This window comes from Rhinolophus hipposideros (assembly GCF_964194185.1).
Source record: "Rhinolophus hipposideros genome assembly, chromosome: 24".
Classification (NCBI taxonomy): Eukaryota; Metazoa; Chordata; class Mammalia; order Chiroptera; family Rhinolophidae; genus Rhinolophus; species Rhinolophus hipposideros.
Window position 1 is genome coordinate 23,110,613 of NC_138070.1, and position 27,306 is coordinate 23,137,918.

The 27,306-nt window shown below is 39.1% G+C and overlaps 1 protein-coding gene across 4 annotated transcripts in view; it reads right to left on the minus strand.

The window, feature by feature from the left end:
- The window catches only part of CLTCL1 (clathrin heavy chain like 1), an 85,603-nt gene extending 59,303 nt beyond the window's left edge, over positions 1 to 26,300 (minus strand). For all 4 annotated transcript variants that reach the window (XM_081037868.1, XM_081037865.1, XM_081037867.1 and 1 more), the window contains exons 1-3: positions 26,163 to 26,300; positions 11,605 to 11,812; positions 2,658 to 2,926 (exon numbers count right to left, since the gene is read on the minus strand). In XM_081037868.1, coding sequence (XP_080893994.1) covers positions 2,658 to 2,926; positions 11,605 to 11,812; positions 26,163 to 26,204 — 519 coding nt within the window. In that variant the 5' untranslated portion in view covers positions 26,205 to 26,300. The remainder of the gene's footprint in view (positions 1 to 2,657; positions 2,927 to 11,604; positions 11,813 to 26,162) is intronic.
- Between the last annotated feature and the right edge of the window lie 1,006 nt (positions 26,301 to 27,306).

Sequence of the window (27,306 nt, forward strand, 5' to 3'; positions counted from 1 at the left end):
ATCTTAGTTGCAGGGGGCGCAGCCCATCATCCCTTGTGGGACTCGAGGGATTGAACGGGCAACCTTGTGGTTGAGAGCCCATGCTCCAACCAACTGAGCCATCCGGGAGGCAGCTCATCTCAAGGTGCCATGTTCAATCTTAGTTGCAGGGGACAGAGCCCACCATCCCTTGTGGGACTTGAGGAGTTGAACCGGCAAACTTGTGGTTGAGAGCCCACTGGCCCATGTGGGAATCAAACCGGCAGCCTTCAGAGTTAGGAGCATGGAGCTCTAACCACCTAAGCCACCGGGCCCACCCCTGTAATAATTTGTTTTATATTTAAACATTCACCGTACTTTTTGATCATGGGTTGTTGTAAGTGCTCTAATAAAACTGGAGCAAAAGATTTTCAAGAAAAGTATTAGAGGCAGGCAATAAATGTGGAATGAATTAACTCCAGTCTAGTTTTATGAGTATCAGCTTAAAGCTGTATTTCTGTTCATCCTCTCAGACATCTTCATTTCTGGGGGAACAAACACATTTCCAGAGCAGATTCAGAACAAAGATCCAGCTTCGCAGAATAAATAGGGACCTCAAAAGCAAAAAGTTTTCTGGGCAATAAAGGGAAGAGTGATAAAGACTATACTGTGAGTAATTTCCTTTTTTGGTTGAGGGTCCTGTAACTTTAGAGATCTCTTTCCAAAGGCAACATAAAGGCTCAAACAAGCTTAGCTTTCCCACTGAATCTTGACAGGCTGTGAGAGAATGCTCTTCCAGTTTCCCTGGGGGCTTCACAAAGATAGAGTGCATCAATTCCTGCTTTTCACGCCCACACTACCTTGAAAACTCACCATTTTAACATCTGGCACAGAGATTTGACCTGTGTTGGTGACCCTCACAGGTTTTGTCAGCATACTAAAGACTCCTCCCCCTCACATCACAAACATTCCCGTCCTCATTTCCATTAGCAACACCTGAACTGTCTGTAACCTCGGCCTACCACAAAGGCCAGCAGCATTCATCCTTTCAGAGGGAAGCCAAAGGTAGACAGGAAAGAGGTGATAAGAGATGATATAGCACAGAAAATGTCCTGGGTATAAAATTATTTCTTTCATGTAAGCCTTGGCAATCAGACCCAAACAAGCTCTGTTATGGGTGATATCATTACAATGTTCTTTCAATGTCCATTGTCCCAATTTGACGTGAGGTTTCCTGCAAATACACTGCCACTCAAACTTAACCCTCAGCCCCGACAAATAAGAAATAACTAGGGCTAAATGGAAGCTTTGGGCCTGTCACTGAAAGGCTCTGTGACTCTAACATGTCCCTTCAATTACATTAAAGAATTTCCAGATGACCTGGGAAGACAAACTTGTTGGTACATTACAGAAGCTGACTTCAACTCTCCCTCATCTACGTCCCATCCTGAGACAAATGCCATTACCGTCTAACTCTCCTGTCCCGGACAGATGCAGTCCATCACCAAGTTCTAGCTATTTCACCTCTAAATCTGAAGTCTTGCCTCTTCTCTTCCTCTCCAATGCCACTGCCTCCATCTAAATCACATACGGTTCACTTCTCCTGGGCGTTACAGAGTGTGAGAGACTCCCAAAGTAGAGAGAAGTACTCCTTCCATCTTTGCTCATGCTTCACTTTTCTCATACATGTCTTTACTCCAGAACACACTATATGGCTTTATTCCTTGAGAGGATGTGCTCCAACCAACTAAGCCGTTGGGAGCTCAGGGGCAGCTCAGCTCAAGGTGCCGTGTTCAATCTTAGTTGCAGGGGGCGCAACTGTCAACCAGCCCCCCAGCCTGAAGATGGTGGTCCATCTTCAACATCACTGATAGCATTATTTCTACCCCACCACACTGCTGAGAAGCAAAATGAATTGTATCATTCTCACTTTAAAATCTGCTGCAGAACTCCCATTGCCTGCAGAACAGAGCCCGCGGCTCAGTCTTACCCCTACCTGCCTCTTATGCATTCTACAGGTACCAGACACCCAGAAAGAGCCATTCTCTTCCATTTCCACTGCTTTGCACAATTTCCTTCCAAAGTTTATTTTTATAGCTGGCATAATGCAATTTAGAGGCCCCCTCTATTGTGGACTCTTCCTGACTTAAGGTATTCTTTTCAAACATTTGACAATTCTCTAAGTACTAGAATCTGGCAGTCACACCTTCCCCAATAGGCTATGGAAAAACCATTCAACAGCCAGGATCAGTTAACAAAGATCTAAGGCCAAACATCCTGTAGTCCTCAAGTACCTGGTGACTGGATTACCCACCAGAAATGAAAAAAGGAAGCATGGCAGAAAATTACTGCTTTCATTATTAAAGGACATGAATCAGTAACATTCCATTAAAGCCCTTAAAATAGAGCTCCAAAACTACTTCCCTAATCCTATGGGTTCTAAGTGGCTCTACAAAATTCCTCACTTCTCAAAACTGTGTTAGAAATAGTTTCTAAAATGAATATCAGTAACCTGATGGAATATAGCAGTTAATGGGCCAAAGTTGAATTAAAATTCTTCTATGATTAAAAGTTTGGATTTCTTTGTAACCTCTATTTCTTTCAGTCCTGGCCTATGTTTTCTGCCTTACAACCCATACCAACTCTAATGTTAGGCCTCTGCTCCGTCAGACCAGCCCTGAAGGCAGACAAAAGCTTACCTGAGCTGAGATGCCAATGAGCAGCAGCCACTTCTGGTTCTCATCAGTTCGGTAATGGATTATCTGGCACCCTGCCAGACTGGCATGTCGCTCAAACATCTTCACGGGTTGGGAGTCACCTTCCATGCTCCAGTGGTAGACGGTGGTCTCAGTTACCAGAGCAACAGTATTCACAGAGACCCATTTCCAGAAAATCACCTCTTCTGCCATCGTATGAGACTTCATTTTACTCTTCATCTCAATATTAAAGATTTGAAGCGTCTTCCCAGCTAGTATTTGATGTGATGAAGATTAGAGAAAGATAAATTTAAAAGCTGCAAGACAAATTCTTACTCTCTTAATTCTGAATCCTTTCATTATTACTTTAAATTTTACTACTTATAGCTAATCTGATCAAGAGGGTAAAAAATGCTGCCTAAGTAGTAATTAACCATATTTTGATGTCTAAATATAGAGAAGAGCTTCCTATGCATTAGGTCCTTCTTTAGAAGAACGTAAAAGTATGTGAGTGTTTACAGGCTATATGAATAAAATCAGAAATTAGTTCTATTGAAGCAATTATCAAGAGAATCAGTTTTAGATTGGTTTCTTCCAGTTTTAAAATACTTTTCTGCTTTGTGAGGGGTGCAAATGTCTAACTATTACACTGTCTTGTACACCTGAAATGAATAAAAGAAATAAAAAAAATTTTCTGGATAAGTCAGCAAAAACATAAGACATTCTTCCACTGTTTGGTGTCTCCAACTTTCAGAAAAGAATACAACCATCCCTCCAAATTAAACTAACTTCTCCACATAACAGGGTTATTTGTCTAAAGTTCTAGATCAATGCTGTCAAATAGAATTTTCTACAATGCTGGAAATGGTCTGTATTTGCACTGTTCATTACAGTAGACACTAGCTACATGTGACTTTTAAGCATTTGAAATGCATCCATTAAGATACATTTCAGGAATTGAATTTTTACTTTTATTTAACTTTATTTAAATTTAAACAGTCTCATGTGGCTAGTGCCTAGTAGACAAAAGGCTTTGACATTAATCATCTAGGAAGAGACTCATATTGTTTCCATCTTTGATAAAAAGCTGAGTTCTGATCTTGGCATCTATACAAACCTTAGAGTTAAAGTGAAATACTGCTTTCCCCTAAGATCAGGACCTAAGATCAGGACCTAAGATCCTGGACCTAAGGTCAGGACCAAGGCAAGGATTATTTCTCTGACCACTTCTATTTGGCATTGTACTGGATATCCTAGCCAATGCAGTAAGGCAAGAAAAGTAAAAGGCATAAAGACCAAAAAGAGAAGTAAAACGGTCTTTATTGGTCGGCTGGATAGCTCAGCTGGTTAGAGATCAGTGTTTTTAACAACAAGGTCGCCAGTTCGATCCCCACATGGGCCACTGTGAGCTGTGCCCTCCACAAGAGCTCTGCCCTCCACAACTAGATTGAAGACAATGACTTGACCTGGAGCTGAGCTTCGCCCCCCACAACTAGACTGAAAACAACGACTTGACATGTAGCTGATGGGTCCTGGGAAAACACACTGTTCCCCAATAGTCCCCAATAAAAATTTTTAAAAATGTGTTGTTAACCAATGTTACTGTTTCAATAAATTCATTTCACTGCACAATTTCTTTTATTTATAAAAACTTCTATAATAGCCTTTCTAAAGTTTTATTAGAAACATTCATCCTATACATATCTATGAAAACATACACTATGTTAAAGGCAGCATGCCAGGAACCATGGATAGAACAATGTGTAAGATACAGTTGTATCTTTGAGGATTTTAATCTAGAGAGGGAGAGACAATGATACATTATGATAAACACTAAAATAGAGTTATTTCAAAGTGATGTGAGGGCATTAAAAAGGAAATATCTAACTCCCACAGGCAAACTAACCTGCGTTGATTTTTCAAAGGACATGTGCTACCTTTTACCCTCACCTGTAATCCCTATATATGCCTTTGCCCACGTGAGAGTTATGTCAGAATTGTCCAAAGCCAACCTTCCCCACTGCCAGAATGTCTCTAACATCCTCCCTACTGCTGCAACAAGGCAAGAAAAGGAAAGATTCATCAGAATCTTGGAGGTAGTGGTGGAGTAGATTCCAGGCATACATAAAATTTAAAAAATATGAAAGGAGCTTCCAAATCTTTTATCTTTCTTTAACAGCAGAAGTTAATCTTGTTTTTCTTTTTTAAAATAATAGTCTTGGTATATTGCCATGTGCATCTAGTGGGGTCCTATGGCATAGAGTAGGTGGTGGGAAAGAAGAGAAGATGATGTGAGATCAGAGAATTCCTGTAGAAATAGTTCCAGACATTTTTCTTTTAAAATTATTTTCATTATTATTTTTAAATTAAATTTAATGGGGTGACATTGGTTAAATTATATAGGTTTCAAGTGTTCGATCTGATAATACATCATCTGTATATTGCACTGTTTACCACGCAAAGTCAAATCTTCTGTAATCATATAATTGACCCCCCCCTTTACTCTTCTCTACCTCTCCCCTCCCCTCTCTCCCTCTGGTAACCACTAAATTGTTATCTGTGTCTATAAGTTTTTGCTTGTACATCTTGTTTGTTTGTTGCTTTCAGTTTTATATCCTACATGAGTGAAATCATATGGTTCTTGACTTTTTCTGTCTGACGTTATTTCGCTTAGCATGATAATCTCAAGATCCATCCATGTTGTCACAAATGGCAGTATTTCATCTTTTCTTATGGCTGAGTAACAATCCATTGCATACATGTACCACATCTTATTTATCCAATCATCTACTGAAGGACACTTTGGTTGTTTCCATGTCTTGGTCACTGTGAATAATACTGCAATGAACATAGGGGTATATATATCTTTACGAATAAATGTTTTCAGACAATTTTTTTTTGGTAGATAACCAGAAGAGGGATTGCTGGGTCATAGGGTAATTCTATTCTTAATTTTTTGAGGCACCTCCATACTGTTTTCCATAGTGGCTGTCCAGTTTACATTTCCACCAAGAGTGTATGAGGGTTCCTTTTTCTCCGCAACCTTTCCAACACTTGCTATTGTCTTGTTGATGATAGCCATTCTAACAGGTGTGAGGTGGTATCTCATTGTTGTTTTGATTTGCATTTCCCTAATAGCTAATGAAGTTAAGCATTTTTTCATATATCTGTTGGCTATTTGTTTGTCTTCTTGGGAGAAGTACCTGTTCAGGTTCTCTGCCCATTTTTCAATTGGGCTGTTTATTTTTGTTGTTGTTGAGTTGTATGAGTTCTTTATATATTTTGAGTATTAGCCCTTTATCGGAGGTGTTGTTTGCAAATACCTTTTCCCATTTGATTGGCTGCCTCTTTGTTTTGCCAAAGGTTTCTTTTGCTTTGCAGAGGATTTTTATCAGTACCACCAACTTGGTCAGCTCGAACCAACTGAGCTAACCACCCCTTGCATAAGATTTTTGGTTTGATATAGTCCCATTCATTTATTTTTGCTTTTATTTCCCTTGCCTTTGAGATCAAATTCATAAAAACCCCTCTAACATCAAGTTCCATAAGTTTAGTACCTATGTTTTCTTCTATGCAATTTGTTTCAGGTCTTATATGTACGTCTTTGATCTATTTTGAGTTAATTTGTGTGTATGGTGACAAACAGCAGTCTAGTTTCATTCTTTTACACGTGGCTTTCCAATTTTCCCAGCACCATTTACTGAAGACGCTGTCTTTTTCTCATTGTATGCTTTTGGCTCCATTGTCGAAAACTGTTTGCCCACATATATGTGGGCTTATTTCTAGGCTCTCAATTCTGTCCATTATGGGTCTGTGTGTCTGTTTTTTAATGCCAATACCATGCTGTTTTGATTATTGTCACTTTGTAGAATAATTTGAAGTCAGGAAGTGTGATACCTCTGGCTTTGTTCTTTTTTCTTTGGATTGCTTTGACTATGTGGGGTCTTTTGTGATTCCATACAAAAAATATGATGATTTTTTTGTTCTATTTCTTTAAAAAAATGCCCATGGGATTTTGATTCCAAGGGATGGCATTAAATCTGTATATTGCTTTGGGTAATATGGCCATTTTAACTCTGTAGATTCTTCCAATCCATGAACACAGAATATCTTTCCATTTCTTTGTGTCTTCAATTTCTTTTAATAATGTCTTGTAGTTTTCAGTGTATACATCCTTAACATCCTTTGGTAAGTTTATTCCTAGGTATTTTACTCTTTTTGTTGCAAAAGGAATTTTTTTCATTTCTTTTTCTGAAATGTCATTATTAATATATAGGAACGCAATGGATTTTTGTACATTGATTTTGTACCCTGCAACTTTACTGTATTTGTTTATTTTTTCTAATAGTTCTTTGGTGGAGCCTTTAGGGTTTTCTATATAAAGAATCATGTCATCTGCAAAAAGTGACAATTTGACTTCTTCATTTCCAATGTGGATGACTTTTACTTCTTTCTACTGACTGACTGCTCTGGTTAGGACTTCCAACACTATGTTGAGTAACAGTGGTGAGAGAAAGCATCCTTGTCTTGTTCCTGATCTTAGAAGAAAAGCTTTTTAGCTGAGGCTGGGGGTTTGTCACATATGGCCTTTATTATGTTGAGGTACTTTCCTTCTATACCCATTTTAATAAGTGTTTTAATCATAAATGAATGCTGTATCTTGTCAAATGCTTTTTCTGCATTTATTTATATGATCATAAGAATTTTACCCTTTACTTTATGTGGTATATCACATTGACTGCTTTGTGTATGCTGAACCATCCTTGTGCTCCTGGAATGAACCCCCCTTGATTATGATGTATAATCTTTTTTAGTACATGTGCTGCCGAAGCGAGCACTTGATGTATAATCTCTTTAATGTATTCAATTTGCTAGTAGTTTGTTTAGGGTTTCTGCATCTGTATTTATCAGATATAGTGGTCTGTAGTTTTCTTTTTTTGTTATCCTTACCAGATTTTGGTATTAAGGTAATGTGGCCTCATAAAATGAGTTGGGAAGTACTGCCTCTACTTCAATTTTTTGGAAGGGTTTGAGAGGACAGGTATTAAATCATTCAATTCAAAGATCAAATCATCTTTGAATGTTCATTCATCTTTGAATGAAGCCATCTGGTCCTGGACTTTTATTTTTTGGGAGGTTTTTGACGATTATTTCAATTTCCTTACTATTGATTGGTCCATTTAGATTTAGTTCTTCGTGATTCAGTCTATGAACGTTACATATTTCTAAGAACTGTCCATTTCTGCCTTAAGAAACTAGAAAAATAAGAGCATACCAAACCCAAAGCAACAAAAACATATAAATCGAGTCAAGCAAAAAACAAGGAAAATAACAGAAAAATAATAGAGAAAAATAAATGAAACAAAAAGTTGGCTTTTTGAAACAATCAAAGAAATTTACAAACCTTAATTAGACTGATCACAAATAAAAGAGAAGATACAAATTACCAAAATCAGGAATGGAAAAGAGGACAACACTGGTGACCCTAAAGAAATTAAAAGGCTTATGGGTGAATATTATGAACAATTTTATGCCAACATGTTAGAAGACTTATATGACTTGGATAAAGTCCTAGAAAGGTAAATTACTGAAACTGACACAACAAGAAACAGAAAATATGAACAGATTCATAGCATGTAAAGACACTGAATTCGTTAATTCAAAATCTTCCCACAAAGAAAAGTCCAAGCCCAGGAGGCTTTCACTGCTGAATTCTATGAAATACAAAAAGAAGATAGAAATAAAAAATCTTTCACAAACTCTTTCAGAAAATAGAAGACCACTTCCTACCTCATTTTATAAGACCACTTCCCACCTCATTCTATTAATATTCTATTAATCTACTTACAAAGTCAAACACATCACAAGAAAGAAACCATATCATAAAAATTAGACAACTTCTTTAAATATTAGTGAACTAAATCCAACAACATAGAAAAACAATTATACTCATGTCCAAGAAGGATTCATCCCAGAAATGTAAGCTTAGTTTCATATCCAAAAATCAGCTCATGCAATGTATTATGTTTAAAAAGATAAAAACCACGTGATAGTCTCAATAAATGCAGAAAAAGCATTTGACAAAATCCGACACCTTTTCATGATAAAAATTCTAAACAAAATAGAAATATAAGGGAACTTACTCAACTTAGTAATTCATCTACCCCAAACCCACAGCTAACATCCCATTCAATGGTGAAGGACGAAATTCTTTCCCTTAAGATCAGAAACAAGTCAAGATGTCCATTCTGGCCACTTCTATTCAACAACATACTAGATATTCTAGCCAATGCAATGTTGAAGCAAACAATACAGATTAGAAAAAATGTAAAACTGTGTATATGCAGATATCCATGACATACAGTATATAAAAAATCCATGAAAAAGTCTAAAAATTAGTAAGTTTAGCAAGTGTATAGGATACAAATATATAAAAACCAATTATATTTCTATATACTGGCAACAAAGAATCCAAAAATGAAATCAATAAAACAATTCTGTACATAATAATATCAAAATATAATAAAAGACTTGGGAATAAATTTAACAAAAGAAGTTCAGGACTTGTACATTGAAAGTATAAAACATCACTGAAACAAATTAAAGAATTCAATAAATGGAAAGACATTCCATGTTGAATAACTAGAAGACTCAATAACGGCAAGATGGAAATTCTTACCAAATTGATTGATAAATTCAATACAATCCCTACCAAAATTCCAATAGTCTTTTTGTAGAAATTGACAAATTGATCCTAAAATGTATGTGGAAATCTAAATGACCTTGTTTAAAATAGTTTCAAAAGAAAGAGAGAGGAGAGAGGGAGGGAAGGAGGGAGGGAGGGAGAGAGAGAGAGAGAGAGAGAGAGAGAGAGAGAGAGAGAGAGAGAGAGACAAAGAGAGAAATAAAGCAAGAAAAATATAAAGAAAGAGAGAAAAAACCTGCCCTTACCTCACATTATACACAAAAATTAATTCAAAATGGACCACAGACCTAAATGTGAGAATTAAAACTATAAAACCACTGGAAGAAAATATAGAAAATTGGCATGACCTTGGGTTAGGCTAAGTGCTCTTAGATAGGACTCCAAAAGAATGAGCCATTAAAGAACAAAATTGACAAATTGGACTTAATCAAAATTAAATTTTTTTTTGCCCTTCAAAAGATACCATTAGGAAAATAAAAACATAAGCTACTAACTGGGAGAAAATATATGTAAATCACATAACTGATAAATGATTTATATCCAGAATATATAAAGAACTCTTAAAATTCCATAAGACAAATAAGCCAATTAAGACATGAACAACAAATTTAAATAGACATGTCTCCAAAAAGATATATGAATGGCTAATAAGTAAATGCAAAGATACCTAACCCAGATCTAGACCATTAGGCATTAGAGAAATACAATTAAAATCACAATGAGATACTAGTATATAACCACTGGAATTGGTGTAATAATATCAAGTGATGACAACGTTAAGTGGAGGTGGAAAAATCGGAATCCTTAAACGTTACTGGTGGGAATGTAAAATGGTACAGCCACTTTGGAAAAGTTTGGTAGTGTCCTAAAAAGTTAAACAGATTTACCATATGATCCAGCAATTCCACTCCTAGGTATTTACTCCCCCAAAACGAAAATACATATCCATACAAAAGCTTATAGAGGCAAGTGTTCAAAGCAGCCTTATTCATAAGAGCCAAAAACTGGAACTAATCCCAATGTCCATCAACTGGTGAATGGAGAAACAAAATGTGATAGTCGTAGAGCCATATAATGGAATGTTACTCAACAATAAAAAGGAATTAAAAAACAAACAAAAAAACAATAAAAAGGAAGTAACTACTGATACAAGCTACAATGTGGATGAACCTCAAACACTATGCTACATGAAAAAACTCAAAAGTAAAAGACTATATATTGTATGATTCCGTTTATTTGAATTGTCCAGAAAAAGCAAATCTATAGAGGCCAAAAAAATATTAGTAGCTGCCTAGGGCTAGTGGTGGGAGTGGGGGCATGATTGCAAACATGAATAAAGGAACTTTTTGGGGTAGTAGAAATGTTCTAAAACCAGAGAGTTGGTGATGGTTTCACAACTTGATAAATTTACTAAAAATCATTGAATTCTACACTCAGAATGGTGGATTTTATGGCATGTAAATTTTCCTGAATCAAGTAGTTAAAGAAAGAAAAAATGACTGAACCAGAAGTTAAACTATAGGATTGGGTAACTTTTAGTTTCGAAAAGCCTGGGGTCACAGAGGAAATTTCCTCTAGCTTGAAAATTGTCAAGTTGTCCTTAGATTGGTTAAAAATAACTTGTTTTACATGATGCACAAAATACTTAGCCTCACAAAAAGAAAAATTTAAAAAAAGGACTAATCTCCTGAGGGAATCAACCTCAGGTCAGATTCAAGTTCGCAAGGTGAACAGTATGTCACCACAATGGGGCGCCATTCCACCACCTCTCCCTTCCCCATCTGAGTCAAGAACAGCTAGGCTGGCACTACATTAGCCTACACTCAATCTATCTCTAAAAATAAAGGGGAAAAGATAATGTTTGTAAAAAACACACATGAATACTCAACGGGAAATGTTTCACAATAAAAATAGGAATATCATACTCGGGCCAGTAATGCAAGCAGTCAGCAAACTTTTTCTATAAAAGGACATATAAAATCTCTGTCACATTATTTGCCTCTTCTGTTTTTATGACTCTTTAAAAATATAAAAACCATCCTTAGATGCTAGAGTTATATAAAAACAGGCAGTTTGCTGGTCTGTCAGGTAGAGTATTAATTTTAGCTTTTGTTAAAATGTTTGGAATTAAGTTTAATAATATTGATACTTTTCTGTAAGTTTACAGACCCTTGTCCAATATTTAAAGTAACAAAGCATGTAAAGTGATTTGAAATTCCTTTCTAAAAAGACTGTCAGGCTTACCTTTCAGAGCTATCACTTTAGAGGCTGGGTTCATGATCGCACTTTCTGCGGAGATGGGCCGTCTGATCGGCGCCATTGGATTGCTCAGGTCAATAATCACGACCTGCACCTGCTCACCAACTCTCTCTCGGACACATATAAACTTGTCAGATTCCATGGTCAGTGTGCTGAATCCAATGTTGGCTGGATTAATTCCCAGGCTTTGGAGCTAAACAGAAAAGAAACATTTGTTTACAGTAAGTTTTTCCTTTCAGATATATATTAGATCTAACCCATTATTTAGCAAAGTCTAGCAGAAGAAGGAGAAAAATTTAAACAATTTTAGAAAAGAAATTAACAGTAAGTGAATATTGAAGGCAGTTGCTGATGTGCCTTTCTGTATTTTTAACAGGTACAGACAATGCATCCACAGTGGGCTGTGAGTCAGTTCCCAAGGAACTTACAATCCCTCAGGGCTGATAAATTCTTATCACAAAAATAAAGATAATACCAGAGAGAAGTAAGGATGCCTTGAGTGATACAGGCAGGAAGAGACCAGCTGGGAGGGGGTGGCAGATCCTACAAAAGAACACCTCACAGATAAGCCCACAGCTGAGAAGCGCCTCAGCAAGAAGGAGGTCTTGGAGGGTGAAGGTGCGGACAGAGTGTGGAAACAAGGAAACACAAAACTGGCTTCTCCAAAAACAGGCAATAACAAAGAACCAGACAAGAGTTTTTGCTTAAAATATTTCCTTACATATCATAAAGTCTGTCTAAATATGATATAAATGAATTTCTAAGTCAGTTTGAATACTTCTTGGTAAGTCCAAGGTTAATAAAAAGTCAACAGGTCTGATATATCTTTGTATGGATTGCTTCTGCTTGTGTAAGCTGGAATCAAGCACCTTTCTCCAAAGCCCATTTTGTACATAGTACCTGGCTTCAATTAAGACCTATTAATGAGGTAAGCTTCAATGAAAAAGTCTGGGAAAACACACACTCAAGAAATTTATATCGCCTCTATGAGGAACCATGTTTATTTCTACAAAATTCCCCTACACCAGCCTACCTACAAGGTACCTTTATTTCTAAACATTATTTTGCTCAATCCAAAACCAACTGCATTGAGTTGAACCTTTAACATCTGTTACCTTGTATAGGTTTACACTTGCAACAGAGATCAGAGATCACTTGTTAAAAATAACCAATTCCCCTCGGAAGGAGCGTAAACGAGGCCGTTAGTATAATTCATTCTGCTAGTATAATTCTTTATTCTATTGTTTTTCCCCTCATTATAAACATGAACTCTTCAAAAGCGAGGATTGTATCCTATTTGTCTTTTGTAGTACAGAGCCTAGCACATATTGGATATTCTAATGGCTGAGTGGAACAGGCTGCAGGATGATAAATAGATCACCTATCTGATTATGCTATGCACAATTTACACTTGTACAAAACAAGGCTTTCAGGTTAAGAAATCTTTCCAAAGCCACAAAGTTCACTAATGATGGAGCTAGTGTGAATGGAGCCTGAGCACTGAACTATGATCCTGAGTTGTTTGAAATTCGTATTTCATTTTAACACAGAAGGGATGAACTAAGCGGTAATTACCTACCCAAGTAAGTCCACCAAAACAAACCAAAACATATATAACAGCAACAAAGCAAAACACTTCTTCATAATTGTAGTGAAAGCATTAAAAAATGAAAACAAAAACCTACCCATTAATAATGCCATTAACACAAGAAAAGTCCCTTCTCATTCCAGCCTCGGCTTAAAGGACAGAAAATAACGCTAACAGCGGGCAGTGCTCAGAAGGGGCACGCGTACCAGTGTCTCCGGCCATGGCCAGGGCAGGCCAGGCTCTCCCGCTCTGGAGTACTACTCCAGGGACTTGCCAGAGAGAAACTCTGACCGTAGAGTATTAGGTAAAGGAAGGTACCTCCTGTAGGAGATAAGAACTTCTGCAAAAAAAGTAATTTAGGCTGAAATTAAGTCAAAAAGAAGTCTTCTCCCTTTTAAAGGAATATCCAACCATTAGGCCTTCTACCTTCAATTTATATTAATTGTACCCAAGATCCAGAGGTACAAACAATGAGCTTTAAAGACTTCTTCCACAAAGAAGTAAAAAGTAGTAGGCCAGATGTTGATATGACAGAAAGGCAGTTTCTGCTTAAGAACGTGGCATTCCCCAGTTCTCTACTTCCCCCGACTTCTACTGCTCTTTTCAGTTCCTCTGAAGAGGTCATCTTTATTCGCAACTCTGAAAAACACAATTTTATAATTTTTATACTTTTCCAAGTTTGGAAGACTACATACCAGACTTATCATTGGCTATTTCTAGGGCATGGGAACACCTCCACTTTTCACTGCTTATGTGAGACCATCTATGTTGTCTGAATAAATACATGATTATTTGTAATTCTCTTGTAATTTGTAAGAAGACACACAAAAAATAATATTCTTTCTAGTGGATTTAGCTACTTTTCAATGAAAAAGTTGAACCTTTTGGTCAAAATTAAGGGAGGATAGAGAGTTAGTATTTAATGGGGACAGAGTTTCAATTTGGGAAGATGAGAGAGTTCTGTAGATGGTGATGGTTGCACAGCAACGTAAATGTACTTAAGGCCATTAACTGCTGTACGCTTAGAAATGGCTAAAATGGTAAATTTTATGTTTGGTATATTTTACCACACCAAAAAATAAATAAAGGGAAGATTTAAAAAGTTAATTATATATACACTGGCTGTGATAAGGTTGGGCTAAAGACTAAAATCAATAACACACACTCAGGGAAAATACATTCAACCACTGGGCATTTTAAACACACTGAGCTTTTCATAACAAATCTTGATTTTCTATAAACACCCTGCCTGTTTGTCACTCCAGCCTGTTTGTCATCCCTTTCTCCATCACAAAGAATATCCACACACTTGTATATTATGTTATTGTTAATTGGGCAGAAATGACTCAATATAAATTTTTAAAATTAAAATAAATTAAGTGAAGAATCTAGCTAGGAAAATCACAAACTGATTTTCTTTCAACAAATAAATATCAAGTACCCACTATGTGCTAGGTTTTTGGCCTAATGGACAATAAGGCAGATAAGATTCTGCCCCAGCTCACCTTCTAGGAAAGGAAACCAACAAGTTTATTATAAACTGAGATCATTGCTATGACAAAACAAATATAGTGAAGTGAGAGTTCCAGGGGAACAAAGCTATTGTAGATATAATAAAAGGACGTGAAGGAGTCTAAACCATTTCTCATATTCAGGGTGACAATTTATAATACATTTAATCTATTGATTATAACCTTCCTGGTAGTATATTTCAATAAACCAAGAATGATAAATAACAGAAGTCCCACAGGCAACCTCCACCAACACTTAGTAACCCATGAAACCATTCCACAGAATCACCAGAAAACCAACCAGTCTTACCCACTTTCTCAAGCAGGAGCCACACTCAAACCCCAACGTTCTCTTCTCCCTTAGTCGCCTGCTGGCTTACAGGACAATGTCTAAAATCATAAATTCCTGGAGAATGTGGAACACATTAGTTTTGTTTACTGTCTGCAAGAAAATCCCAGAAAATGGAATGATCTCAATGTCTTAAGTAGTACAATATTTAAAACAGAAGGCAGTGGGATTCTAGAAAATAAGACTGCTGCATTTGAGATTCTACATTATCTATCAGATGATTTGCGAGCCCTTTGAAAAGAAAATCACGAATACCTGGAGTCAACATGGGCTCACTAAGAAGTCATGCCAAACCAATCTCATTTTTTGAAGCCAAGCAAATGTGGCAGAGTAACTCATCTCAGCAAAACATTTGGCTTAGCTCTGCTAAGGTAGCGGGAAGTCACTTCCACATCCAGTAACCCGCTGCCCTCCAATCTCAAGACTTTTCTCTATGTCATTTTTATGGCAAATAGAGCTTTGCTTTGTATTTGTTATTAACATATACCTTATTGCTTGTTTATTATTAGAGTCAAATTCAGGGTCTCCTCATTTTGAATCCATCGAAACACCAAGCACATAAAAGCTCAAACAACACATGAAACAGAAGATTTTTGGAATGAGATGGAAAAGCATGACATGAGCCTGTACATAAGCAGGTGTACAGCTGAACCATACTGCAAGGGTGCTGGCCGTATGGGCCACTGTCCCCCAGTGCTAGACCCAGAGCTCTGACCTTAAACACCTGCTAGTCAATATTTTGAACAATTACTCTAGTTGAAGCCACAGACAGGGATGTTTTTATTATCTGCTAAGGGTCTGCTTTTTTAATTTGCCAGTTTACTAGGGTAATAATCAGAACATAATCTTAGTAGATTTGAAAGGACTATAAAATTAAATAGATGTAAACAAAACAAATAAAATACTACATTTGAGCTAAATATGAAAAAACGGGATCAAAGATTTGCTCAAAAAGCTCCAAGATATAAAATACTGATCAAATGCAACGTGTGGGCATTCTTTGGATGCTGATTCAAACAAACCAAACGTATAAAACACTTGATACATATAAAGAAATTTAACACTGACAAGGTATTTGATATTGAGAAATTATTGATTTTTAAGTGTGATGTTATTAGAGTATTTTTAAAAATAAAGAGCTCTTGGTGTTTATCAACAGATGAAAGGATAAGCAAAAGGTGGCATATACACAAAATAGATTATTCAGCCTTAAAAAGGAAGGACATTCTGATACATGCTACACCATGAATGAACCTTGAGCACATTATGCTAAATGATATAATACAACCACAAAAAAAGACAAATACTGTCTGATTCTACTTATATGGGTAGTCATATTCATAGAGACAGAAAGGAAAATGGTGGTTGCCAGGAGCTGGGGGGAGGGAAAGGGGGAGTCATTGTTTAATGGGTATAGAATTTCACTTTTACAAGATGAAGAGAGTTCTGGAGATGGATGGTGGTAATAGCTGCACAACAATATGAATGTACTTTAAACCACTGAACTGTACCCTTAAAAATGGTTAAGACAGTAAATTTCATGTTATGCATATTTTTCCACAATAATAGAATTGGAAAACAACAGAGCTCTTCTGGAGAAAGCATTTAAGAATAAAAATTCTGGAATTAGCGTCAAAATAATTTTGCAGTGAATGGGGACATAAAACAAAATTGGCCAGATGTTGGTAAGCAACCACTCTTGTTCTCCTTAACTGATCCAGATTTTTCAGGCTTTAGTAGAATAGGACTAGAAGATCTTTAGACAGAGTCACACACTTAAGTGGGCCTAGGTTTTCTAAACTGTCACTTTATTCTTAATTTGGAGATCAATGTTGGGTTAATACGGAGACATTGCGATTTCAACTCCAAATCTCATCAAGAATACGTACCCCTGCAGAACTGGTACCCAATCTCCTGAGTACAGTAGGTTCTTAAATGAATACAGTTCCTCACATGAGATCATATATACACATTCATGTATATGAAATGTACAGAAGTATCTCACAAACATAAGACAGAGTTTTAACATCTGAGAACAGTGGATCCATAAATAAGTTAGAGCTTATTAGAAGCAGAAGAAATGAAGACAGTGGTTTCTCAGCCAGGGGTGGAATCCTGCAGTCTTTGGAAACAGACAGGAAATTCTTTTTAATTTACTGGGGTGACAGTGGTTAATAAAATTATACAGGTTTCAAGTGTACAATTCTGTAATTACATCATCTATATATTGCATTGTGTGTTCACCACCCAAAGTCTCCTTCCATCACCACATATTTGACCCCCTTTACCCTTTTCTACCGCCCCCCACCTGCCTTTCCCTCTGGTACCCACTCTACTGTTGTCTGAGTTTTTGTTTGTCTTGTTTGTTGCTTTCAGTTTTATATCCCACATATGAATGAAGTCATATGAGTCTTGACTTTTTCTGCCTGACTTATTTCATTTAACATGATAATCTCAGTATCCATCCATTTTGTGACAAATGGCAGTATTTCATCTTTTCTTATGGCAGAGTAATACTCCATTGCATATATATACCACATCTTCTTTATTCATTAATCTATTGAAAGACACTTTGGTTGTTTCCATGTCTTGGCCACCGTGAATAATACTGCAATAAACATAAAGGCACATACGTGTATATCTTTATGAATGAATGTTTTCAGATTTTTCAAGTAGATACACAGAAGAGGGACTGCTGGGTCATATGGTAATTTTATTAATTTTCTGAGGAAACTCCATACTCTTTTCCATAGTGGTTGTACCAACTTACATTCACCAGCAGTGTACAAGGGTTCCTTTTTCTCCACAACCGCTCTAATACTTGCTCTTGTCTTGCTGATAATAGCCATTCTAATAGGTGTGAGGTGGTATCTCATTGTGGTTTGGGTTTGCATTTCCCTAATAGCTAGTGAAATTAAGCATCTTTTCATATATCTGTTGGCCATTTGTCTTCTTGGAAGAAGTGTCTGTTCAGGTCCTCCACCCATTTTTAAATTTGATTGTTTATTTTTGTGTTGTTGAATTGTATGAGTTCTTCATATATTTTGGATATTAGCCCTTTATCAGAGGTGTTGTTTGCAAGTATCTTCTCCCATTTGTTTGGTGGCCTCTTTGTTTTGTTGACAGTTTATTTTGTTGTGCAGAAGCTTTTTAGTTTGATATAGTCCCATTCATTTATTTTTGCTTTTACTTCCCTTGCCTTTCAGGTTAAATTAATAAAATCCTCTTTAAGACCAAGGTCCATAAGTTTAGTACCTATTTTTTCTTCTATGCAATTTATTGTTTCAGGTCGTATATTTAGATCTTTGATCCATTTTGAGTTAACATTTTTTTTTAGGACTTTATTGGGGAACAGTGTTTTACCCAGGACCCATCAGCTCCAAGTCAAGTTGTTGTCCTTTCAATCTTAGTTGTGGAGGGGGCCACTCAGCTCCAAGTTCAGTCGCTGTTGTTCAATCTTAGTTACAGGAGGTGCAGCCCACCATCCCTTGGGGGAGTCGAACCAGCAATCTTGTGGTTGACAGCACGCACTCCAACTAACTGAGCCATCTGGGAGCTCAACTGCAGCTTGTTTCTTCATTCTAGTTGCGGAGGGTGCAGCCCGCTGGCCCATGTAGGAACTGAACCGGGAGCCTTGTTGCCCAGAGCTCGCGCTCTGACCAACTGAGCCACCCGTCCACCCTTTGAGCTAATTTTTGTGTATGGGGACAAACAGAAGTCCAGTTTCATTCTTTTGCATGTGGCTCTCCAATTTTCCCAGCATCATTTATTGAAGAGGCTTTCTTTTCTCCTTGGCTCCTTTGTCGAAAAGTATTTGCCCACAAATATGCTGGTTTATTTTATTTGCACAACAACTAGAGAACACTACTAGCATTTACTGGGCTGGGGCCAGGTATGCTAAACACAGGACAATCCCACAAAAAGAACTTTTACATCTAAAATACCAAATACCATTGAGTTTTACAGAGTCCCAGAGAAATAATGTGCCCCCAACCAGTATTTTTCAGTAGTTAGTAGAAAAAACTAAGGACTGTTTAGTTAAAGTTATTCCTTGTATAATTATTCTGATAGGTAACCCAGCTACATATTTAAAATAGCCTTTGTAAGAGTTAATCAAAAGTAGACGAAATACTATCAAATAATTTTTTTTCTGTTCTCAAGACTTGTAATTAAACAAATCCAAATTCAAATCTGACACCCGGGAAAACGTAAAAACAAATCGCTCATTTGACAGTACTGTGGTCACTATATTTAAGGGGCATAGGAGCCCCAGTCTGCCTGCGAGGGTTACAGCTGTGTTTATACAGGACTGTCGGTGAAAACACCAATTGCCTGTATCAGAGCCAGAACATTCTAGTTGCACTGCACATCCCCATGTTTTCACGCCTCTGTGCCTTTGAAGATGCCAGTCCTTTTTCCTTCTGTATCTGCCTCTTTCCCAGGCTCATTCACAGCCTTATCCCAGTGCCCAGCATGTGTATGTTAAATAATTAACTAGAAAGGAGGTAATTGTTTTAGGCAGTCAGATTTAGTTCATCTGCAAATACATTTAAGAAAATATATTTTATATTTTAAACTTATCAGCAAGCTTTTCCTAGCTCAAAGAGGGACATTTGTAAATGAGGGCCTATGATGATACTAAGGTCTTTTCTAGAACTTACCTAAAATTCTAGGACTAAGTTAGTTTAAAAAGTACACTTGCATAGTGCTTTACAGAACCTGTCTCAAATTACACCACTGCAGGTTTTCTGTATTTTAAAACCAATGCACAAGACCTTATATTTATCCCTGTTAAATGTCAACTAGTTGGATTCCTGCCTGTCGAGATCTGTTTGGATTCTAATTTTGTCACTGAACTTTGCTGTCCCAGCTCTGTGGCATCCTTCTGTAGCCAGCCAACACTCATGGTAATCTCTCTCTGGCACAGAGGCGACCAGCAGGTCTCAAACAAGAGAAGAATAAGAAAATGTTGGAGAAGAGAATAAAAGCAGCAGATTTGGCGAAGCAGCAAGTGGGAAAAAACCAGGAAGATCAAGGGAAAGCAAAGAAACACAGGATTGGGTGACGGGGTGCCAACTACTACCACCCAGGGAGATATTAATGAATAAAATTGTCAAACAGATGCTGTGATCTGTATGAGATCTTAAAAGAAAGATCTTCAAACTGTAGTAAGTTACAAATGCAAAGGGCAGGAGAATATTTATAGAGAATGTTCTTTTAAACATTTCTTGAAAAACATAGTAGTTTCCTTAATAGTGGTTTCTTCTGGGGAGAGAAACCCAGTGGTTGAACAGAAAGGCTTTAATTTTAATTTATAGTTTTTGTATGGGGTTCTTCTGCCATGGATGTGTATTACTTTGTTTGTAAGGCTTGTTCCACACAGATTTTTGCCCCAGTTCCAGAATGCCCAAGAACCTGGTGGGGAGGAACATTGACTAAGATCCTCCTAGGACTTGATAACTCTTTCAACTCAATAAACTCAAAAAGTACTGGAAATCTTGTGCAGTTTAGGGATTTTGAGCATTTGAATGTGTTAGATAGTGATGACCAGTTTTTCCAAAGAAGCCCTATTCAAATTCATTTAACATTTGGTCCCTCACCACCCACTGTTGTGGGCACACTCACAAAGGCTCACCTTCCTACACATCCTGGGTGAGCAGGTGGTTAATTTCCTCACTTTGTAAATAAGAAACGTCAGAAGGTAAATGACTGGCCCAGTATCTATTTCTAGCACAAGGATCATAAGTCTGCCAAAAGGCAAAATTTAACAGCTTACCCAAGACTGTAAAAAGAAAGTTTTACATAGGTGTACAACAATTTTAGCACATAATGAGCCCACTGTTGTTTGTCTCAGTATACCAAAACTCATTTCACAAAACAAGATGGCTACGTAATAGTAATATAAACCAAACATGTACTAGGCTGTGGGTACACATCTCCTTTCAGTGACTTCCCAGGGGCCTCTCCAGAAGACACATGCTCATGAACTGTTCTCTCAAGCTCAGTATACTCCTTAGAGTTCTGCCTCCCTTACTCACATAAAAAAGGCTTCAAAGACCAACCTTTTTCTTTAATTATGAATTATGACTAACATCTAAAAGATTGATTCAACCCTGCTGCGTGTGACTCTTTGGGAAGAAATGCCGAAGTCCCACCCTCACCTCTTCGAGATTCTGATTTATGGGCACGGGCTAGGTGTTTTGAAAATCCAGCCTGGGCTGGGAAGCACTGATTAAGAATAGTGACCACCTTGCTCCTATAATTTACACAGATTGCCTGTGCAGACTCTACATCTATTAAGACCATAACCTAAGAGATATCCTACATAATCAAATACTTGAGAGAACATGTTTATAAGTTCTCAGTGTATTGAGCTGTGCCACATTTTAGAACTCTTACAAACTAGCAACTGCTTTTTGATCCAGCTGGGAGAACATTACCTAGGGCTCATGATAAATTTCTAGGCCACTGAATGGTTCAGCCATTCCTCTTATAAATTAAGGTGTCATCAGTTCTTAGCCCTTTAGCTTTTCTCTATTCTCAGATATCACAAACAGCAACAACCTTACAACTCAGATATCTGAATTTTAAAAGTTCAAATAGTACATATAAAAAAAGAAAAATATTTCTGCAGAACCAGTTCTCTAAAAACCAATGCGACAGGATAACTACATAAATTGCTATGATCTTAAGGTGAAGTAGAAGGAATGCTGTATTACAATACACTACATATAAAAGTGCACCTTCTGCTCTGGCTGCATCCCTGAAAAGTAGATTGTAGAATAAAAGTTTCCAAATAGTGATTTCTGTTTTCCTACTGACCATTATAAAACTACTGTTTTTCCTCTGGGAAAAATCTGGTCTGAGAATTTTCACATGAAACAAACCAAAATTAAAAACATAAAAAAATTAATATTCTTATAGTAAGATTCACAAATGTAAAGCGTCTAGAATTATTTTTCTATGCATGACATGGAAACTAAGATTCAGAGAAAAAACTAAGTTTAAGTGAACTAAGTTTTATCAGTCACTAGTCTACATTTTCCCCTTCCTAATACTGTAAAACTGGAGAACATTCTTTTCTCAAGGAATTTTTGGGTTGGGGGAGTGATCAGGTGGACAGAGGTGAGGCAGAAACAAAGCAAAGTCAGTGAGACAAACAAGCACTTTTAATAAAGCAGACTTACAGTAAACAGTCACAGGTGTGCAAACCTCGACACTAGACAATTTACATTATAACTGATCAGTCACTAATTACACAAACATTTATTATGAAACTGGTTTCAGAGATCCGAGAGCCTATTATGTACCAAGCCGCAGGAATACAATTGCAAATAAGAGGAAATCCTGACCTCTCTGAGCTGGCAGTCCAGCTGGGAAAATGAACAACTATAACACCATGGGATGAGGGCCATCATAAGAGAAGTCCCAAAGGCCACAGGGGCACAAAGGAAGGGCTCTGACAAGTCAGGGACAGCTTCCAGACAGTGTCATTTAAGCAGATACCAGATGGTTAAGTAGGACTTGGTTGGGTAATGAGAGTGGTGAAGGGAAGAATGGGTTCTGGAAAGAGGCAACAATATGTGCAAAAGCCCATGAGCAAAGGTGTCAGGCTCCAGAGAAGGTCCTAGAGGACAAGAAGGGGAGCAGCGAGAACTAAGCAGGTGCTGGATTAGGCAGGGCTTTACACAGCACTTGGGAGTCTGGCATTTTCATCTTGGAGGCAACAGAGAACCATTCACTGACAGACTAAGCAGCTGTTCATCCTTTGAGAAGGTCTCTTTGCCTATGTGCTAGAGAATGGACGGGGGAGGGCAAGACTGGAGGCAGATGACCAGAGACACAGTACGACCATCTAGGTGATGAATATGGCATACTCTAGGGCAGTGGTGGTCATGATGACAGTGGCAGAACAATGCCAAAAATAAATAGGAGGAAGAACCAACAGGCTAGAAAGAAGTCATGGCTGTCTCCTAGATTCCTGACAGGAAACTGGAGAAGATACATGTTTGGGGAGGAAGAAGAACCCTATTTCTGAACATGATGCATCTGAGGAAACTATGGGTCATCCAATGGCTTTGTTCAACAGATAGCTGTCATAATGGCAATAACAGCTGACAAGAACATAGTGTTTTATTACAGACCAGTCACTGACACTTTACATTTACCACATTTATTACTACAAAACCTCAATAACTCTACAAGGTAAGAATTATACCTTTTATCTCTATTTGATAGATGTAGAGATGGAGGCACAAAAAGGTTACACAAGTTGCCCAAATTCATATGGTCAGTAAGTGCCTGAGTCCAGATTCAAACCCTTCCACTTGGCCTCAGTCTCTACTCTAACCAGAGCCTGCAATTGCCTCTCCTACATGCAGCTCCGAGGCTCAGCAAAAATATGCAACCTCTCTGGGAATAATGAGTATATGAACATACACACAAATCACAGAGTAGAGCATACTACAAAGATAAAGTGGCTTAAGATAAACCCAGGCTCATGCATAAGAGACACCTATAAAAGAAACTGGGGTATGGGCAAAGAGGTAGGAGAAATCCTGGGAGACTGTGGTACCAGCAAAAGCAGCCGAGAAAGGTCCAGGGGAGGCAATAAAGTGCAGTGTCAAATGCAGCTGGAAAGTCATGGAAGACGTTTGTGATGCTAAGAGTTTGAGTTTGTTTCCATTTTTTTAAATAATGTTTTATTTTTCAATTACAGTTGACATGCAATATTATATTAGTTTCAGGTGTACAAAATAGTGATTAGACATCATATAACTTATGAAGTGATCACCCCGATAAGTCTAGTACCCACCTGATATCATACATAGTTACTTCAATATTACTGACTATATCTCCTGTGATGTACTTTACATCCCCATGATGGAGTTGATGTTTTACAGCAGGGATTGGCAAACCATAACCTGTTTTTGTATGGCCCAACTAAAAATGGGTTTTACATTTTTTTAGAAGGTTAAAGAAAAAAGGAAGAATTTGTGATAAGAGACAATATGTGGCCCTCAAAGCTGAATATATATACTCTCTGGTCCTTTCCAAAAGAGTCTGCACAATGACATGTGACCTTGGCAAGGGGGACAAAAACCAGACTGCAGGTTATTGAGGAACATAAGGGAAGTGAAGAAGGGATAGGGCAATTCTTTCATGACGTCCGGTTGTGAAGTAAGAGGAGGACATGGGAGGGAGAAGTTTGCTGTAAAGATGGAAGCAATATGAGCACGGTTAAGCACAAACAGGAAAAACCCACCAAGAGGAAATGGATGAAAATACGGGAAAGACAAGATGCTACCGAGCAACGCCCCATTACATAGACAAGAAAAAGAACCCCACTTTGGAGGTAATAGAAAGGTAGAAAAGGGAGATCGCATACAAGTTTGTAAGGCTGCATGCGTAAGGTGAGGAACATACCAGCTTATGCCTTGTTTCTCTAATTACCTGCTGGCAGTGAGAGGGAGTGGCAGGATCAGGGATTTAAGGAAAAGGTGTAAGTTCTGAAATGTCTGCCGTGAAGGGAGAGTGTGCAGGCTAGATAATAAACAAGGAGTGCAAAGCAGCCTTCACACTGGTTAGTGCCAGAAACCACAAACCACAGATTTCTATTCACATGGCCTGTATGCCACAAGCCACTTATTTTCCAGGTAATAGAATATATCCCTTCAAGACATTATGAACTTTGATGGGTATTTAAAATGCCTTAGTGCTTCCCTACCTTTCGAAAACAACGTTTTGACAGTGGCTAAAGCAGAAACAGCTCAATAAATGATTACTATATTATTATAATAGCAGCAGTAGTATTTTGCTGTTCTACATAACTGGCACAGGCTCAGCTTAGTGGTAGAATGGAGCCCAGAAAGGAGATGGGTGTTTGGGAGACTTTCACCTCCACACAACCACAGATATATCACTCACCAAGTAACCCTGGCAGGATACTCAGGAATCAAGTTTTCAATCTGCGGGATGGGGGCGATTTGAACAATCACTAGAGCCCCCCAGGGCCTTTCTCGTTTGGATATAGAGTTAAAAGGGCACTGTGTTGTGAAAACATGACCTTTCAATCCACCGAATTCCTTGCTGTATAGCTGAGCAGTCAAAAAGACCCGAGTCTGAATCCTGCTCTTGGTCAATGGATGACTGGAGACGACTTACTTATTTAACAGCTTGTGCCTCAGTTTCCTTCTTTAGAAAACAGGGGAAATAATGCGTATTTTACGAAGTGTGCTGATTTCACATAAAGCACTTAAGAACGAGCTGGTAGCTACTATTCATCTAGCCCCATCTCCTCACCTGTAGAGTGAGAACCGTACTACCCTTCCCAGGTATGACACCTGAGTGCCTGTGAGCGGAGCGCTGTGCCCAGCGCCTGTACCGAACGTCGTTCAAACACAGGCCGCCAATCTTTCTTTTCCTCGGGCGCAACTATATCAGGAGAGTTATATATAGATAGAACAAACTGGGACCTCCTTAAAAAGCTCAACTTCGAGGGTACTATTATCGTATTGAAAGGCTCTTCTGAAAAAAAAAACACTGTGATTAATTTTCTTCTTTGGTCACACAATTTGAAGATCCTCTCCCACGAGGCCACACCAGTGACTCTGCAAGTCAACGGACGCAAACTCCGGCGTAGAGATCACGAGAAGCAAAAGGGGCATTTTAGGACTGGACCCAGATATATCGGAGTTACAAAGCCTGGGATTTGAATGCATGCGCACCGCTAGTCAGTTAAAGCTTTTCAAAGGCACTACGACAGGTTTCGGCAGTTTATGGTTTCCATCACTCGGAGCATTCCCGAGGTCCGAGCCGCCCGAGAAGCGCTGCCCAGACCGCACCCCCAGAGCCGACCGTCGCTGGGGGATAACGGTTTCCCGAACCGGCACAGCTGGAGGTCCGCACACGCGCCCGCCCCGGCCATTAGGCTCCCGAGCCGCGCCGTCTCCACTGGAGTCGGTCGGGGGCCGCCGGCCGGTCAGCGGCGCCGCCGGGTCCCCCGGGAGGTCGGGGGCGCGGCTGACAGGACCCAGCGCGCGACCCGCCCTGGAGCCCGCCCGCCGCTCCCTCGGGGCGGGAACTCGCTCCTCACCTGGAGGTGCTCCTGGAAACGGATGGGGAGGATCTGCGCCATGGCGGACGCGGAGCAGAGGAGGGGAAAGCGACAGCTCCCCGCGTGCGGACAGACCCGCCGACAGGCAGACGCGCCGACCCACTGACGGGAGACGGCGGCCACAGAGGTAGCGGCGGCCGCCGCGCAGGCGCATTGCCTGGGCCTCGCCGCACGTACCCCTTCCGCGGGCGAGTGCGCGGGATCCCTCCGCCCGCCCGCCGAGGGTCCGCGAAAAGTAGTCCGCGCGTAGCCTTACTTCCGGCGCCCCAAGCCAAGGCGGGTCTGTGCTGTCCCGTCTGTGCCCGGGAAGGTGGGCTCGGGCTCTGACTGCGGTGGGCCAATGCCCGGGGCAGGTGTGTGTGGACGGAAAACTAGGCGTGGGCCGCCCTCAGTAAATTCCGTGAGTGAGGAGTTAAATAGAAGAAGAGGTAAACCAAGTTACCGGGCTGCGCTTGCCTAGCGCCGTCCATGTGTAGAAAAGTTCTACCTCAAACTCTGGACAGTTGAGTTCAGGGGCACTTTTTAAAATTCAGGCACAGATGTGCCCAAAACACCGCAAAAGGAGTCTTCGAAGTATGTGACAAATGCGTTCCTGAGCAAGGCTCAGCCCCCGCTCCTTTAGGAAACATCTTTCTGGGCTCATTCGTTTGTTTGCTAGAGAATACTGTGCCAGAATATCGTGCGACGAGTCGGCGAAGCTAACAGACACGGCAGCAGCAGATGACCGACCGAAAGCCAGTTGCCTGGGTTGCCTGTGGTCGTACAATACATGGCAGCCCCAAGTCCGGAACTAGAGTCCACACCTGCCTTGCCCAGCAGCCAGTTGTTTTCAGAGGCACCATGTGAAGATGTGTTTTGCATATAGATGGCTCGGCTGCATAAAAGATGTTTGTCAGGCAAGGGGAAGCTTTTGGCATTCTGCGTTGGCACTCGCACAGAGTAATCGCTATCCTCTACTGTTTCAGGTTGCTCAGTGGTAATTTTAAGAAATGAATGGTCCACCATGAATAATACAGCGATGCAATTATTTGCACGATAGCTTTACAATATAGTAGCCAAAAATGTTAAAGAGAACACACTGTTCACTTGAAAATTAAATCTCTTTTCCAGTATTACCTCTAGA